Source organism: Mastomys coucha, chromosome X, assembly GCF_008632895.1.
Source record: "Mastomys coucha isolate ucsf_1 chromosome X, UCSF_Mcou_1, whole genome shotgun sequence".
Taxonomy (NCBI): Eukaryota; Metazoa; Chordata; class Mammalia; order Rodentia; family Muridae; genus Mastomys; species Mastomys coucha.
The window spans coordinates 7,433,758-7,448,567 of record NC_045030.1 but is presented as its reverse complement, the minus strand read 5'-3'; the positions used below and the strand labels follow the sequence as shown (position 1 = coordinate 7,448,567).

At 37.0% G+C, this 14,810-nt stretch overlaps 1 protein-coding gene across 9 annotated transcripts in view; it reads right to left on the bottom strand.

Moving 5' to 3' along the window:
- Positions 1 to 14,810, bottom strand: part of Usp9x (ubiquitin specific peptidase 9 X-linked) — a 138,204-nt gene that overhangs the window by 2,902 nt on the left and 120,492 nt on the right. For 7 of the 9 annotated variants that reach the window (XM_031341951.1, XM_031342135.1, XM_031342079.1 and 4 more), the window contains 11 exons: positions 13,783 to 13,924; positions 11,424 to 12,177; positions 10,469 to 10,592; positions 9,224 to 9,449; positions 8,404 to 8,533; positions 7,146 to 7,331; positions 6,556 to 6,776; positions 6,379 to 6,467; positions 3,188 to 3,344; positions 2,520 to 2,780; positions 1,316 to 1,411 (listed from right to left, as the gene is read on the bottom strand). In XM_031341951.1, the coding sequence (XP_031197811.1) occupies positions 1,316 to 1,411; positions 2,520 to 2,780; positions 3,188 to 3,344; positions 6,379 to 6,467; positions 6,556 to 6,776; positions 7,146 to 7,331; positions 8,404 to 8,533; positions 9,224 to 9,449; positions 10,469 to 10,592; positions 11,424 to 12,177; positions 13,783 to 13,924 (2,386 nt within the window). The remainder of the gene's footprint in view (positions 1 to 1,315; positions 1,412 to 2,519; positions 2,781 to 3,187; positions 3,345 to 6,378; positions 6,468 to 6,555; positions 6,777 to 7,145; positions 7,332 to 8,403; positions 8,534 to 9,223; positions 9,450 to 10,468; positions 10,593 to 11,423; positions 12,178 to 13,782; positions 13,925 to 14,810) is intronic. The other 2 variants (XM_031342286.1, XM_031342324.1) reach the window with 1 other exon arrangement.

The following is a 14,810-nucleotide window of genomic DNA, read 5'->3' as shown; positions in this document are numbered from 1 at the left end:
AGAGAGAGAGAGAGAGAGAGAAAAGAAAAGTAGAAAGACTTGTTATGTCAGCTAGGTTCTGTCTGCCCCTCCCAAGCAGTAGTATCAGAATATCACAATAACTTTCTTTCGTCTTTTTTAAATACCCGAACCTTACATGGTTAGGTGGTCTTATATTCCCACAAGGCAGGCCAAGATTTCAGGCTCCACACACTATTCCCTGTGGTTTCATTTACACCCTAAAACCTAAGGCTACCTTCAGTGCTATTCTCAAGGCAGTACCTGGGAACTTTCAAAGATTACAGGCGGCAGATCTCACTCTCAGCCCCAATTGTTTTTTTCAAGACAGAGTTTCTCTGTGTAGCCCTGGCTGTCTTCAAACTGAAGAGATCCACTAGCCTATGCATCCTAAGTGCTGGGACTAAAGGTATGTGCCACTACTGTCCCTAACCACCAGCCCTTTTAAAGACAGGGTCTTAATATAGCCCCAGCTGGTTTCAAACTCAGAGATCTGCCCACTTCTGTCTCTCAAGTGCTGGGATTAAGGACAAGTTATACACTCTTGAGTTTTAGCACTCTGCACCAGAGCCAGAAAGTAAATTTCCATTTGTGTACTATTACCCCCGCAAAACATTTGACTTGGCCACATCTACATTTTAGGGAAGTTCCCATTCAGGACATTATTTCTTTACCTTACTTTTGTTTATGTTGTAGGTAATTAATTTGTCAATTAATCAAATGTCATATTCCCAGTAATTTTCCCTCTCGATGAAATCCCAGTGTAATTAAGCAACAACATTTCTTCACTGTCATAGCTTAGTTGTTTTTAGAATTTACTTGCAGACTTAGTTTAACAAGAAATGTCATCATAATCCTTCACACTAAGCAATGATTATCATTTTATATTGACAGTTTTACTCATTCTATACTAGTACAAGACATACCTATTTGGTAAGGGAACCAACCATATTTCTGGGGCAAATTCAACTTTGTACCATGACCACACTCCAACCCATTCTTGTGAAAATGATCCCAAAGTTAGTCTAGAGTCATGGCAAAAAGCCTTCTTTTATAACCAAGCATGAAATTGGTTCTAGAGTAATGGTTCTCAACACCTTTGTGGGGGTGGGAGGAGTGTTAAATGACCTTTTTACAGGGGTATCATCAGATATCCTGCATATTTCATGTTTACATCATGATTCATAACAGTATAAAATTACAGTTATGAAGTAGCAATGTTGGGGGGTTCACAGAACGAGGAACTGTATTAAAGGGTTGCAGCATTAAGGTTGAGAACCACTGTAGAGGTTAACCCCATCATCTGACTCCTGTTTACCTGCTGATACTGAGATCCAGGGGAATGGGGGTATAATGGAGCATCTTCTGGTGGAGGTGATTCATGCTCATCTGGGGCATCTTGGTCATCTGGTTCCTAATTTTAAAGAAAAATAATTATGCAGGCAACATCAAGCTTACTGCTGACTTTGTTAACTTAGTAACAACTTTTTTTTTTGTTAAAGATTTATTTATTATATGTAAGTACACTGTAGCTGTCTTCAGGCACACCAGAAGAGGGCGTCAGATCTCATTACGGATGGTTGTGAGCCACCATGTGGTTGCTGGGATTTGAACTCAGGACCTTCAGAAGGGTAGTCAGTGCTCTTAACCACTGAGCCATCTCACCAGCCCTAGTAACAACTCTTAAAAACTGTGATTATAACTTCTATATTTACGGCTCAGGGCACCTTCCCAAACATGGAAGGCGCAGAAGATTGTTTAAGAGCCAGGGGGACAGAAGTCCAGTGTGAACTACGTTGCCTAGAAATGCCAGGGAAGGTATATCCAAGCACTCTCAACAACATGGCTGCCTAAACAATGGACATGCTAATATGGATGGAGGAAGCTTCATGAGTCTTCAACCTTAGACTGAAAGCAGAAAAACTATATCCCCCAGGGAAGAGTCCCCCAATTGATTATCCAATACCAAATAGTCAGACCTAAAGTCATAAACATATAAATAACTTTATATATATTCTGAGCAGGTTGTTATTTATAGATTCAGGAATACAGATTCATGTAACATTTAAAGAAAAAGAAACCATGGATCTAAGACAGAGCAAGGAGATGTATGGGAGTAGCTGAAAGAGGAAGGAATGCAATTATATTTCAATTATATTTTAATAAAGATCCCTTCTTGTTTTCTAGAGGATCCAAGCTGCCAACACTTACATGGCAGCTCAAAACAATCTGTTAAGTCCAGTTGCAAGGAATCCACTATCCTTTTTTCAGGCTTCAATGGGCACCAGGCAGGTACATGGTGCATAGATAAAACATTCACACACACATAAAGGTTTAAAAAACAATTCAAATTTCCTAATTTGGGTTCTTCTGGAAATAATTTCTAATAGCACAGTAATTTCTCCAGATGGAGGCATCCTCATTAATATATCACTATACATTAAAAGCAAACACAAATCTAGCAATGGTATTAATAAACAACACTATCATTAATACACAGTCAGTGGCCTATAAAGAATTACTTTGCTTTCTTCCATTTCTATCTCTTGTAGACTGGTGGCGTTTTTTACCTCCTCAGGACAGAGTTCACAAGCTTTTGCAAGTGTCATCCTAGCACTGTGTGATCTCTCCAAGAAATAGCCATTTGATGTTTCATTGCTTTGCACTGGAGGAGACCAATTGTTGTAAGTGTACTGAGGATTGCCAGTGTATGGTCTTCTTTCAAGTTCATCTCCAAGCCACTCCACTGCCCAGGTCCATTTCCTTTTAAGATCTCCATTGCCCTTCAAAAGTAAATAAAGTCATGTACATTTAAGAGGATTGAGAGTGTATCAAAGATAACTTAAAATGATAAGCCCACAAACTGAGGATTCTGTTTTTTTTTTTTCTTGAAATAGTCTTGCTATGGTAACTTTGGCTGTCTGGTAATTGTTACATAGCTCAGGTTGTTGTCAAACCTGTGGTTGTCCCCCTGCCTTAGCCTCTAATTCTGGGATTATAGATGTTCACCTCACCCCCCCTCAATACCTGGATTAAAACAGGCTCTTAATGTCATCTTTCCTTTCTTTCTTATTGTCATGTTGGGGAATTGTACATTCTGGGTAAGCAGCATACCACAGAGCTACAGCCTTTTAAAACAGTATCTTTAAACTTCGATTTAAATTTCTACGAAATAAGAAAACACCCTTACCTGCAGGATTTGGTAAGCAACAGGACAACTGCTAAAGAGGGCTACCATACATTTTATACACTGGTATGCTCTTTTTTGATAGTGATTCTTAGAACGCTGAATTGTGTCAAACAGCCCATCTCGATCATCTGGAATTCCTTTAAGGGCATTATGAATTCTGAAAAACAATCAGATGGAAGATAAAACTTCTAAAACTTAAAAGAAGTTAATATTTACTGAGTGTTTATTACATGACACCCAGTAATGTCTGTGGGGGTTCAGTTGTTTCATATCCAACAGTAAGTACCACTATTCAACCTTTGAGCAGATAATAGATACAGCTTGCCTAGGGTCATACAAGTTGCCAACTATTCTGACTCAAGTCTGTATCCTTACTAACTTTACTTGTTCAAATTGCTTTCGATATGAAGTTTAAATATATCACTAGAAGCAAATTCAGAACAAGAGTAACACAAACTTTAAAAGTTAACACAGACACTGTAGTTGAGAATAATTTGCTTTAAGTCATTTTTGTCTTTTGCTTTTGAGACAGGGTTTCATTATGCAACCCAGAATTGTCTTGACCTCTCAATATGACTGCCTCAGCCTCCAAACTGATGAGATCACATGTTTATGCCACCATGCCCAGTGTCTGTTCATTCTGTTAAAGATTACCTGCCAATAAACAAAATATGACATATACCTGTAAGACTAAGTATTATTGAGCACTAGAAAGGAATGCTGTATGTAAAGGATCCTTACACTTAATTAGACACAAAATGTTAAAAATGTTGTATTTTGGCAAAATGATTATAACAGGCAAACTTAAAGAAGCAAGCAGGTTGCCAGGGGCAACCAAGAGTGTTTAAATGGGTATAGGCTTCTAGCTGTTTGATCTTAGATACTGCATATAAATTCTACTTCTCAAATTTTGTGTTGGGGCAGCAATGCAGAGGCTGAGGGGTGGTCTAACCCATTTTAGATAAGTGCTTTGCCACTAAGCCACCCCAACCTTACCTTTATTTTTGTCAACTGATATGAAGTGTTAAAACACTACTTTGCCATATCATACTTTCTTCCCACTAATACCAACAGTTTTCCAAACACCATCCTTTAATCAGTACTATCTTTGTGTTGCTTCCTCGTGTCTAATAATGCAGGACACATGGAAGACATTATAAATACTTAAGACCTACTTACCAAACTAAAAATAAAAAAAGCTACAGTATGAGATTATTTTCAAACTTAATCATGAGTTTTTACTTACTACTTTTGGTATTTCTTGCATTCAACCCAACCTATGTTTTTATCACATCATATGATAAAAGAGAACTAACTTAGATGTATCTGTATCTTGCTACATAGCCTTGACTGGCTTGGAACTCACATGGATCTGCCCACCTCTGTCTTGGAATATGCTATTTTTAAAACAAAAATACTAGATGCTTGACTGCATTAAAATCACCTAAGAAGTATCAATGGTGACAACTTAGAACATTTTGGATTCAAGAAAACTGATTTTTTTGCTTACTGCTATTTTCATAAAAGTAATTTGAAACAATGATAAAAAATTCATATTTAAAATATTTCTATTACTTTATATGTAGAAGTGTTTTTCCTGCATGTACATGTATGTACCACATATATACCTGGTGGGTGCCTTAGCCATATGTGGGTGTTGGGGAACCAAACTTGGTCATCTACAAGAACAAGTATTTTTAATGGCCTAATCATCTCTATAGCCCCTAGAATGGATAATCTTAAAAATCAGTATTTGAAACTTTTAACCCCAGCACTTGAGAGGCAGATACAGGCAGATCTCTGTGAGGCCTGCCCAGTCTACAGAGTAAGTTCCAGCACAGCTTTGGATACACAGTGAAACCTTGTATATCTAACATAAAACAAACAAACAAACAAACAAACGGCCCAAAGCAAAAATAAATACTTAATGTGCTTTGTTAGCTGTCTATAACTAGACAGCGAGCAAATAATTCAAGTTGCTCAGAACTCATGCTTTCCTAGCAGAGGTTGAATAAAGTGACTTTGTCTTGTTTCAGTTTCAAACTACAAACAGGTGTCCTCTTTTGCTGCTGTAATTGGCCTTCAGCACAGAAGTAATGTCTAGTGTTATATTACACAAAGTGTGCACTAGAGAAGGTCACATTAGGCGAGAGGTGTTAAGAGTGCTGGCTACTAAGTTCAATGTTAATCTAGCAGTATATATTTATTAAGATACTAAATAGCAAAACTACCAAAACCCCAACCCCACCCACCCACCAAAACCCACTACCACCACCCAAAACACCCCAAACACATTCTTGTGTATGTGTGTCGCAGCTCGAGAGAACCAGGTTTTCTCCTTCAACCATATGAGATCAAATTCAGCTGAGTCACCTTGAACTCACAACAGCTGGCCTGGAACTCTCACAGATCTGACTGCCTAACTCCCAAGTACTGGGAGTAAAAGCATATGTCTTTATGCTTTGCTCACCAGAACTACAATCAAATAACTACAGATTACGTTATGAGGCTAGTTCTAAACCTAAAATAATCCTTGGATTTATTTTTAAAAAAGATTTATTTATTTATTTTATGTATATGAGTACACAATGTAGCTGTACAGATAGTTGTGAGCCTTCATCTGGTTGTTGGGAATTGACTTCTTTTTTTAAAGACCTCTGCTGGCTCTGGTCAGCCTCACTCGCCCCGCTTGCTCAGTCCCAAAGATTTATTTATTATTATAATTAAGTACACTGTAGCTGTCTTCAGACGCACCAGAAGAGGGTGTCAGATCTCATTACGGGTGGTTGTGAGCCACCATGTGGTTGCTGGGATTTGAACTCATGACCTTCGAAAGAGCAGCCGGTGCTCTTATCCGCTGAGCCATCTCTCCAGCCCCTGGATTTATTAATAAATTCATATGTATACAAAGTCTATTGCTAGTTTTCTTTAATTAAAAAACAATTCAATTGAATGATGTTAATATATTAAGTATGAAACCTGGGAAACGAGGAAAAAAAAACCTAAGAAAATCTGGAGAAGTTGGTAGTCACTTCTGTCTTGAGTTTTTTCTTGTAACAGTGAACATTCACTAGAACCCTAGGGTGTTTCTGTTTTATTTATTTTTAAATGTGGGGATGGTCAATTTCAACTATATGTAACACCCGGGATTAAGTCTAATTAGCCTAATAATAAAAAAAGTAAGTATCCACCTGTGAGTCTGCCAGGAGTCTTCAATCAGTAAGATTTGTAAAAGCAGATCCAAATAGGGCCGGAGTTCATAAGTATAGGAATACGCAACCTAGAAATAGGTTAAGACACAGTGAATAATGTATATATGGGTAACAAATCAAATCATAGATATTTAACAATGGTTATGATTTCTTAACCTGCCAAAGAAGTTCACTGAGGACAGTAGATGAGAACTGAGGATTCTCCCAGCAGCAAAAGCGAAGCAATTTGACGGTCTCATCAGAGTTACTGCAGTCTTCAATAATTTTCTTCACATAACTTGTTCTCACAAATAAAATGTCTACCACATTTTGTTGAATTGGCATTATAGGTTGTGATAAGTTAGGATCACCAAAAGGATTTGGAAGAGAAGGATTACCTACAATACAGATTTGTCAATGAACAACCAATAAGCTTCTCCACAATAACAATGTAAACTTCTCAAACTACAGCCTATAAATGTATTTAAAAAAAAAAGAGCTGTAGGTCAAGCATAAGAAAAGTAGTACTGTGTGCCACAATGACTAGGTATCCTAACATAAAAATTTTACAAATTTAACCCAGTAGTAAGCAGAAAAATGTCCATCAACCATGTGAAAAAGGAACAGGACTGCAAACATTGTAAAATGGTGCAAGAGTGGACCTTCCTTCACACCCTTACTTTGTATTTAAGTATCTTAAGAACCATATGTAATCTAGTTCTAGATATGACCCAGAGTACTCAAAACTATTGCCAAGAATAGATTACCATTGATCGAAGACTGCATTCTTGAAGAGACATTGCAACAGCGGATGAGCTGTGACACTACTGAGTATAATTTGCCTAATTCAGCATACTGATATTTAATTGGAGGACCAGGACCTTCATCTAATGACACAAGCATAAAGGTAGCAGGTACACTCAGTTTCAGAAGCTGTGTTTTCTCTGCCACTCCTGCAGTGAAAGAGACAGGTAGAGAGGTGGAAAAACAGAGAAGGAAAACATTAGGATGGAAAGAACTTTATGAACAAAACAAAAAGGACAAATATTTTCAATAACTCACAGAGATTTGCCTGCCTCCCTAGTACTGAAATTAAAGGTGTACCCCCAGCTTTTGATGCTGAAAATGTCCATGTTCATGCTAGATGAGTATTCTCCCCCAATCCAATCTTTTGCAACAAAATAAAATAATGGAAGACAATTGTGCATGATATTTAGGTACAGTTCTAGTAGTAACTAAACAAGAATGAGTAGATAGTATTAGAAATAGTAAGCTACTTTGAGAAGAAAAGGAGCCGAGCAATTTAAGTCATTTTTTACTTTAAAATTTTTTTAGTGATGGCTGGAAATCAAACCTGAGATTAGTATGATGAGCAAATGTTCTGAAGCCAGGCGGTGGTGGCACACACCTTTAATCCCAGCACTTGGGAGACAGAGGCAGGTGGATTTCTGAGTTCAAGGCCAGCCTGGTCTACAGAGTGAGTTCCATGACAGCCAGGGCTACACAGAGAAACCCTGTCTCGAAAAACAAAACAAAACAAAACAAAATGAAACAAAACAAAACCAAAGGCAAATGCTCTCCTATTCTCCTATATTTCTAGCACTAATTTAATTGAACATAGTTTCTCTAATTTTAATTTATTTTACTTCATTTTTTTCCCCAGACCTTATTCTAAAATTGATGATGCTTCACAGTAAAAACATGGATATTTTGCAATAACTGGTAATTCTGATCCAGTTAGTAAACTGGATGAAGCCTGGGAATGAGTATGTTAATAAAGCAGGCAGATGTAGTATCATTGCTTTTGGAAGCAAAACTTAAGACAACAGAATCTCACTTGTGTTTACCACAGAAGTATTATGTAAAAAATTATGACATGCACAAGGGTTCAGGCAAAGGATATTCAGTATTTAGAGAAGGTTTGATATAAAGAAAAAAAGAAAAAGAAATCCTATTTCATCATTTGACCTTTTGAATGACTATCATCATAATACGTTAACAGATTATGAAAATTTCAATTCTTACCTAAATTGGCATACATTACAAACAAGTTGAAATACTGCTGTAAATGACGTCCATGCTCTGAAACCTCCCTCCTCAAGAGATTTAGTACTGCTCTTAGTAAGTGGTCACTCAAACTTAAGTTGTCATAAGCCTGTAAAGGAGATAACACTAGCTGATTCTCAACAAGGTGCAAAGATAATTTTATGTGTATGCTGAACATAAGAATACTTTTCTGGAAGGACTGATTACATGAATTCTATTTACCCTGCTTACCAACACTAGATTGATCCGAAGGACTTGTGTGTGTATGCTAATGCTAGAGAAGCATTGAGCTTCTCAAATAAGATCTCTTCTTAGTTGAGAAAGCATCTCAACTAAGTTGGGCTGAGCTGACTTTCAATTCTCTAGCAGTTCGAATTATAAGTCTGTACCACACACTAGTGTGGCACCACACCCAACTTTTGAATTCATTACAGAATTTTCACTTTGTTCCAATTAAAACCAAAAATATTTATTAAAAATACACTCAAAAGTAGTGTTATGAAAATCCCATATGGAAATGCTATGTAGGTTGGGCTGGGGTGTTGGGTTCAGTGGTAGAGAACACTCTTAAATAGACAAGGCTCCAGTTTTCATCACCAGCACAAAAGGGAATTTTGTTTTGAAGTTATTATCTACACATATTGTTGCTCTTTATCTAGTAATTTTAATGAAATTCAGGTTATCAGTCTAGGTGTCTGATAATGTGGTAAACAAAAACCACATTCTGTATTTTTTTCTTCAACTTCAGGAAAGTATATATATTTTTTGTAAATACATATATACACAAAGGTACAATTACCTGACTAGAAGGTCCAGGAGATGCAAAAGGTGAAGGACAAGGCCCATCTTGTAAGGAAAAATGTGCAATGAAAACTATGAGTTTTGCAAATGCACCTCTCACTTCTGCACTAGGGCATTCCAAAAGGTATTCAGAGAATCGATTTGAAACATTAAAAAGGACATTGTGAGCAAACCAAAATCGCACATTCTTGCTGTGCCGCAGGAGAATACACAATGCATCATACCTAAAACAAAACAAAGCACAACTATCAGATTATCAATTCAGTTCACTTTTCCTATAGTAAAGGGATTGAGAATTGGATCAAAACAAACAAAAAAAGCAAATATCTTTTTTCACTAGAGAGAACAGCAGTAATGACCACTTCTAAGTATTAACATTAAAATGATCGATGGGTGTGGTGGTGCATGCCTTTAATCTCCAGGCAGATCTGAGTTCAAGACTAGTCTGGTTTACCCAGAGTTCCAGGCCAGCCAGGTCTGTTTATACAGGGAAACCCTTTGTGTGGGGGTTGGGGTATGATGAAGTAGGTTTGGGGGAGAAGAGAGATGAATAGTGTATGGATTGGCCTAATCTTATGGCTTAATCTAATTATAAAATTAGCAAAAGCTTATATTGCTCACTAAAAATTCACTACGAGCCAGAGGTGGTGGCATACACCTTTAATCCCAGAATTTGGCAATCTTAGTTCGAGGCCAGCCTGATTTACAGAGTGAATTTCAAAACACTTGAGGGCTACACAGAGTAACCTTGTATCCAAAAATGACAAAATAACTCCTTTCCATACTATAGTATCTTCTGGATACATAAAGAAGCTTTTTACATTTATTTGTAAATTTATTTACAGCATGTGCATGTGTGTGTGTGTGTGTACTTGTGCAGGTAAATGGACTATATTGGCAGGAACAGGTTCTCTCCTTCTACTCAGTTTTGTCAAGGTTTGGTATCAAGAGCTTTCACCCACTAAGCCATCTCACTGGTCCTGAGTAAATAACAATTGCTAAAAAGGCATTATAATGTCCTCTATACTTATTTTACCCTTTGAATTTATACCAAGTATTTTAGCATGATTTCTTATTACTATTATTTTTTTAAAAAAATTTCTGCCTCTTAAGTTTGAATTCTGTTTTTTTAAACTTTTATTGCAAGTTTGAATTCTTAAGTCTTGTGATTCTGAAAAAAAAAAAATATAGAACACTCTACAAAGACTACCACCAAATCTTAAACAGGAATAAAACAAGATACCAATCACTGGCAGATCCTCGGACTATTTTCTTTGTGTGAAATCCTGTAGTAAAAAGGAACCTAGCAGCAAGCTGAATACTAATCATAGTGATTTCTTCTGCTTCAGGAGACAGGTGATCTTGCCCTAAAAAAACCACATGCACATATTTTTAAAAAGTCTGTTCAAGGCCCATTTTCAAACAAGTTTGTACTTTGCATTCTCAATTTGTTAGAACTCTTCTTAGATTACTTATAAAATTATTATTCCTGATATTAGAGACAGATACAATGCTTTATACTAATATATTAAGTAAAAATTTGCTTCAACAAAAACTTATCTCCAAACAGTATAATAAATACTTAGTACTCAAACACAAATCATCTTAAATGTAATTTTAGCCAAAAGCGTCAACTTACATCTATTTAAAATGAAAATGTTAATTTTATATATTTAAGTAGGGCACAGTGGCTGGCACACAGCTTTAATTCTAGTACTCGGGAGGCAGAGACAGACAGATCTCCGAGTTCCAGGACAGCCAGGGTGACAAAAACCCATCAACCACACACCTTCATCACTTGCCAAAAAAGGGGAATGAAGACTGGAGAGATAGCTCAGCAATAAAGAGCACTTGGTCTTACAGAGGTCCAAGGTTAAGTTCCCAGCACCCACCCACTCAGCAACTCCAGTTCCAGGGGATCTAATGCCTTTTTCTGGCCTCCTCAAGAACTGCATGGATATGGCACATACATACATTTAGGCAAAACATTTATAGATATAAGATGAATAAAGCTAGGAGGGTGGTGAGCTGAGTTTGAGGCCACCCTGGCTGACAGCATGAATTCCAGGATATCCAGAGCTACATAGAGAAACCCTGTCTTAAAAAACCAACACTCATGCATGGCTATGCCTACTAATAAATAGTCTTAAAAAATAAGACTGACTCTTTGCTATAAGAACCTAATTCTTGACACTTACCTGGAGGAGGGTTTAAGTAAACACCATTACATGTAAGTAGCTTTTTCATAAACTGAAAATATTCCAAACTATACTGCATTCGGTTGTGCATGAACTGAACATTCTGCTTCCGTACACTTCTTTCAATGGCGGATGGCATAACAATCTGATGGGGCCTTGTGGTGATAGCAATCTCTGATATGTATCTTATCACCTCATCATCATGACCCATTGTGTCCATTCGTTCATAAAAAAGTATATATGCATTCCACCATCTTTTCTGGCGCCTGTACGACATGCGCTTCATCATGTGATCAAACACTTCTCCCATGTACTCGCCACCAAAACACTGGTTTTTCATTTCTTCATCGTCATCCATTTTACACTCTGTTACATCTCCATCATCAAATTTATACCAACGATTTTTTTCACCATCCCCTCCATTCCTCTGAATGATGTAAGAATAGTAATGTCCCCCACTTGCTTGACCACTGTGCACAAGCACACCCACAAGTCTGTATTTTGTGCTTCCTGCTTTCTCGCTTTCAGACTGCTCATTCTGTTGTATCAGCTGACTTTCTGGGTTGACATTATCTCCCTCCAGTTTAGCAACACCTGCAACTGTGTAAGGTTCCATGTCTAACTCTCGAGGAAATTCAAAGTAATCATTGAACTTGATTGCGCATTCTCTTTCCCAGTCGTAATCGAATCGTTTTAGTTGGATAGCAAGAACAGGAGGCAATTTTTTAATTAGCAAGCGCTTTACAGTATCAACCTAAAATCAATAGAGAAAATTAATAGATACAATCCATTGCAAAAAGCGAACCAAACTCCAAGCAAATACCACCATCCCCAAATCAGTTAATTCAGGGTGTCACAAACATTAAGCAAGCAGTCATCCTTTTAACTATATCTCCAATTCTCTTTTGCTCAGGCTGACTTTGAACTTGCTCTGTATATCCCAGACAGGCCTTGGATGTATGATCTTCTTGCCCCAGTCTCCTTTTGAGGTTATAGGCTTGAGCCATCAAGACCACGAGACCAAGCAAACTTTTTTCTCTTAAAAATTTTTCCCTTGGGATAGGGGGCCTCATACTATAGTTCCAGTTGGCTTCAGGTTAGTGCACTATGAAGCGCAGGCAGGCCTGAACCTGGTACTTGGGCTTTTCTTGTGTAGCTGTAAATCACTACATGAAGCTCTTCAAGTAAATGATTTTATGTGTAAGTGTACCACATGTGTGCTGGTAGCTGAGGAGTCCAAACAAGAGCATTAGATTCCCTGAAACTGGAACCATAGATGCCTGCGAGCTGCCATGTTGGTGTTTGAAACTAAATCCAAGTCCTCTACAAAAGCAGTAAGCACTTTTCATGGCTGAGCTCTCTCTCTAGCCTCTTAAGCAAACTCTTAAAAAAGTACTACATCAAGTTTTTGTAAGATTTACTTGAATTGTAATCTTTAAGATATTTCTGTGAAGTTTATGTAAACATTAACTGATTAATAATATGGAAATGGCCTATACCAGTTAATAGAGATTGCAAAAATTAGTCATTTAGACATTATTTACTGCCTAGTTTCTATACTACCCTTGCCTCTAGCTACTGTTTGTTATTTATAATTATTCCAACTAAGGTTGTTTGCTGTAAACAAACTGAATAGCTTACTTTTTATTGGGCAATTAGAAGGTAGTTAATATTATACAAGTGATAACATATTTATTCCTTACAATCCTCTTTAAGATGGCAGTACTGAACCTTAAAGATAGGGTGTTAAGAGTCCTGGGTAAGTTTAGGAACTTGTCTCATGTCTCAAGACCTATGGTGGCAGAAAGTGTTGTTTCATACCCCATAATCCCAATGTACAGACTTTCATACTTTTCTAAGCGGTGTGGTAGGCCAAACAATAAAGGTGACTTAGAGGTAAAATGGTTTGGAAGCCAGAAAAGATAAACATAATTTACTATTCATAAGTGTGAATGTCCCTCTCCCTTGAAGAGCTAAGTTCCCATGGACAAAATCTAATCAAGTGGTAAAAAACAAATTTACTGTATTTAAGAAAATAATAGTTTCAGCAAAACAATTCTAGATATAAGAGGAAAAATGTTTTGCTCCATCAGCTCTTGAGTTTGTTTCTAGGCAGAAACAAATTTACCCATGTTAACATATAACAAAGGTGGTATTAAGCTAGTACAACTTTGTTTATTCTGGTATTACTTTTTAACTTTCTTCCTTTAAAACACACACACACACACACACACACACACACACACACACAGAGACAGAGACACCCTTAAACAAAACTGTTTTTCTTCACTAGAAACTAGTGACTACCCATAGCTTCTCAGTTAGAGGTATCATTGTTATCTTAATTGATAATTCATACCTTTTTATTGCATTTTTCACAATGATAAGCATTTGCTCCTTCTAGTAAATCTCCTTTGACATACTGTTCCAAAGAATCAAGAAGATTTTGGTGGTTTCTAATGTCTACATTCAGAGTCGTAAAAGATTCTTCACATTCATACCTAAAGATATTATTTAAGAAGTTATCAGTAAAGGATTCATTCTTCAGTTCTCTAAATACCTCAATTATTTACATATTTAATGAAACTAAATTTGTAATACTTAAAACTATGAGACCTCTGAGGTTATGGAATGTTACCAATACTGATGGCATTTCCTAGTTATTTAGACTGTTCTGGTCACTACATTAGGTTGATTACATGCTGTCCTTTGCCTTCATGACAAAATTGCTTGAGAACTATCACCACTCATTTCACTCTGAGTGAAATGGGAATTAAGATAGGCCAGCTGGGGGAGGCAGAGGCAGGCAAATCTCTGAGTTCAGTTCAGCCTGTTTTAGTTCTAGGACAGCTCTGGGATACATAAAACCTGTCTTGGAAAAACTAACAAAAAACCAAGCCAAACAAAAAGACAGGGTGATTTGAGCTTAAGCTCTTTTATTCTACCATGCTGTTTTCAGGTTTGATTTGTTTTGACAATAATTATGGGCCCCTGTGGCAAGAGCTCAATCCTGCCATTTTAGCAAAAGTAGGTAAGTATGTATATATAGAGTGTGTAAGTTCTTTTTTAAAAAGATTTATTTTTTACTTATACGAGTACACTGCAGCTGTCTTCAGACACACTAGAAGAGTGCATTGGATCCTATTACACTTACCATGTGGTTGCTAGGAACTGAACTCAGGACCTCTGGCAATCAGTGGCACTCTTAAACCACTGAGCCATCTCTCTAGCCCAAGTGAGCAAATTCTAATAAAACTTTATAGAAACAGGTAACTGGCTAGATAAGGCCCATACAATTTACATTTTTTTTTGACCACCAGTCTAGGCAAATAAAGTTCTGCAATAGTAGACTGCTGTTTTAAAAGAATTTTAATTGAAAACTATTTT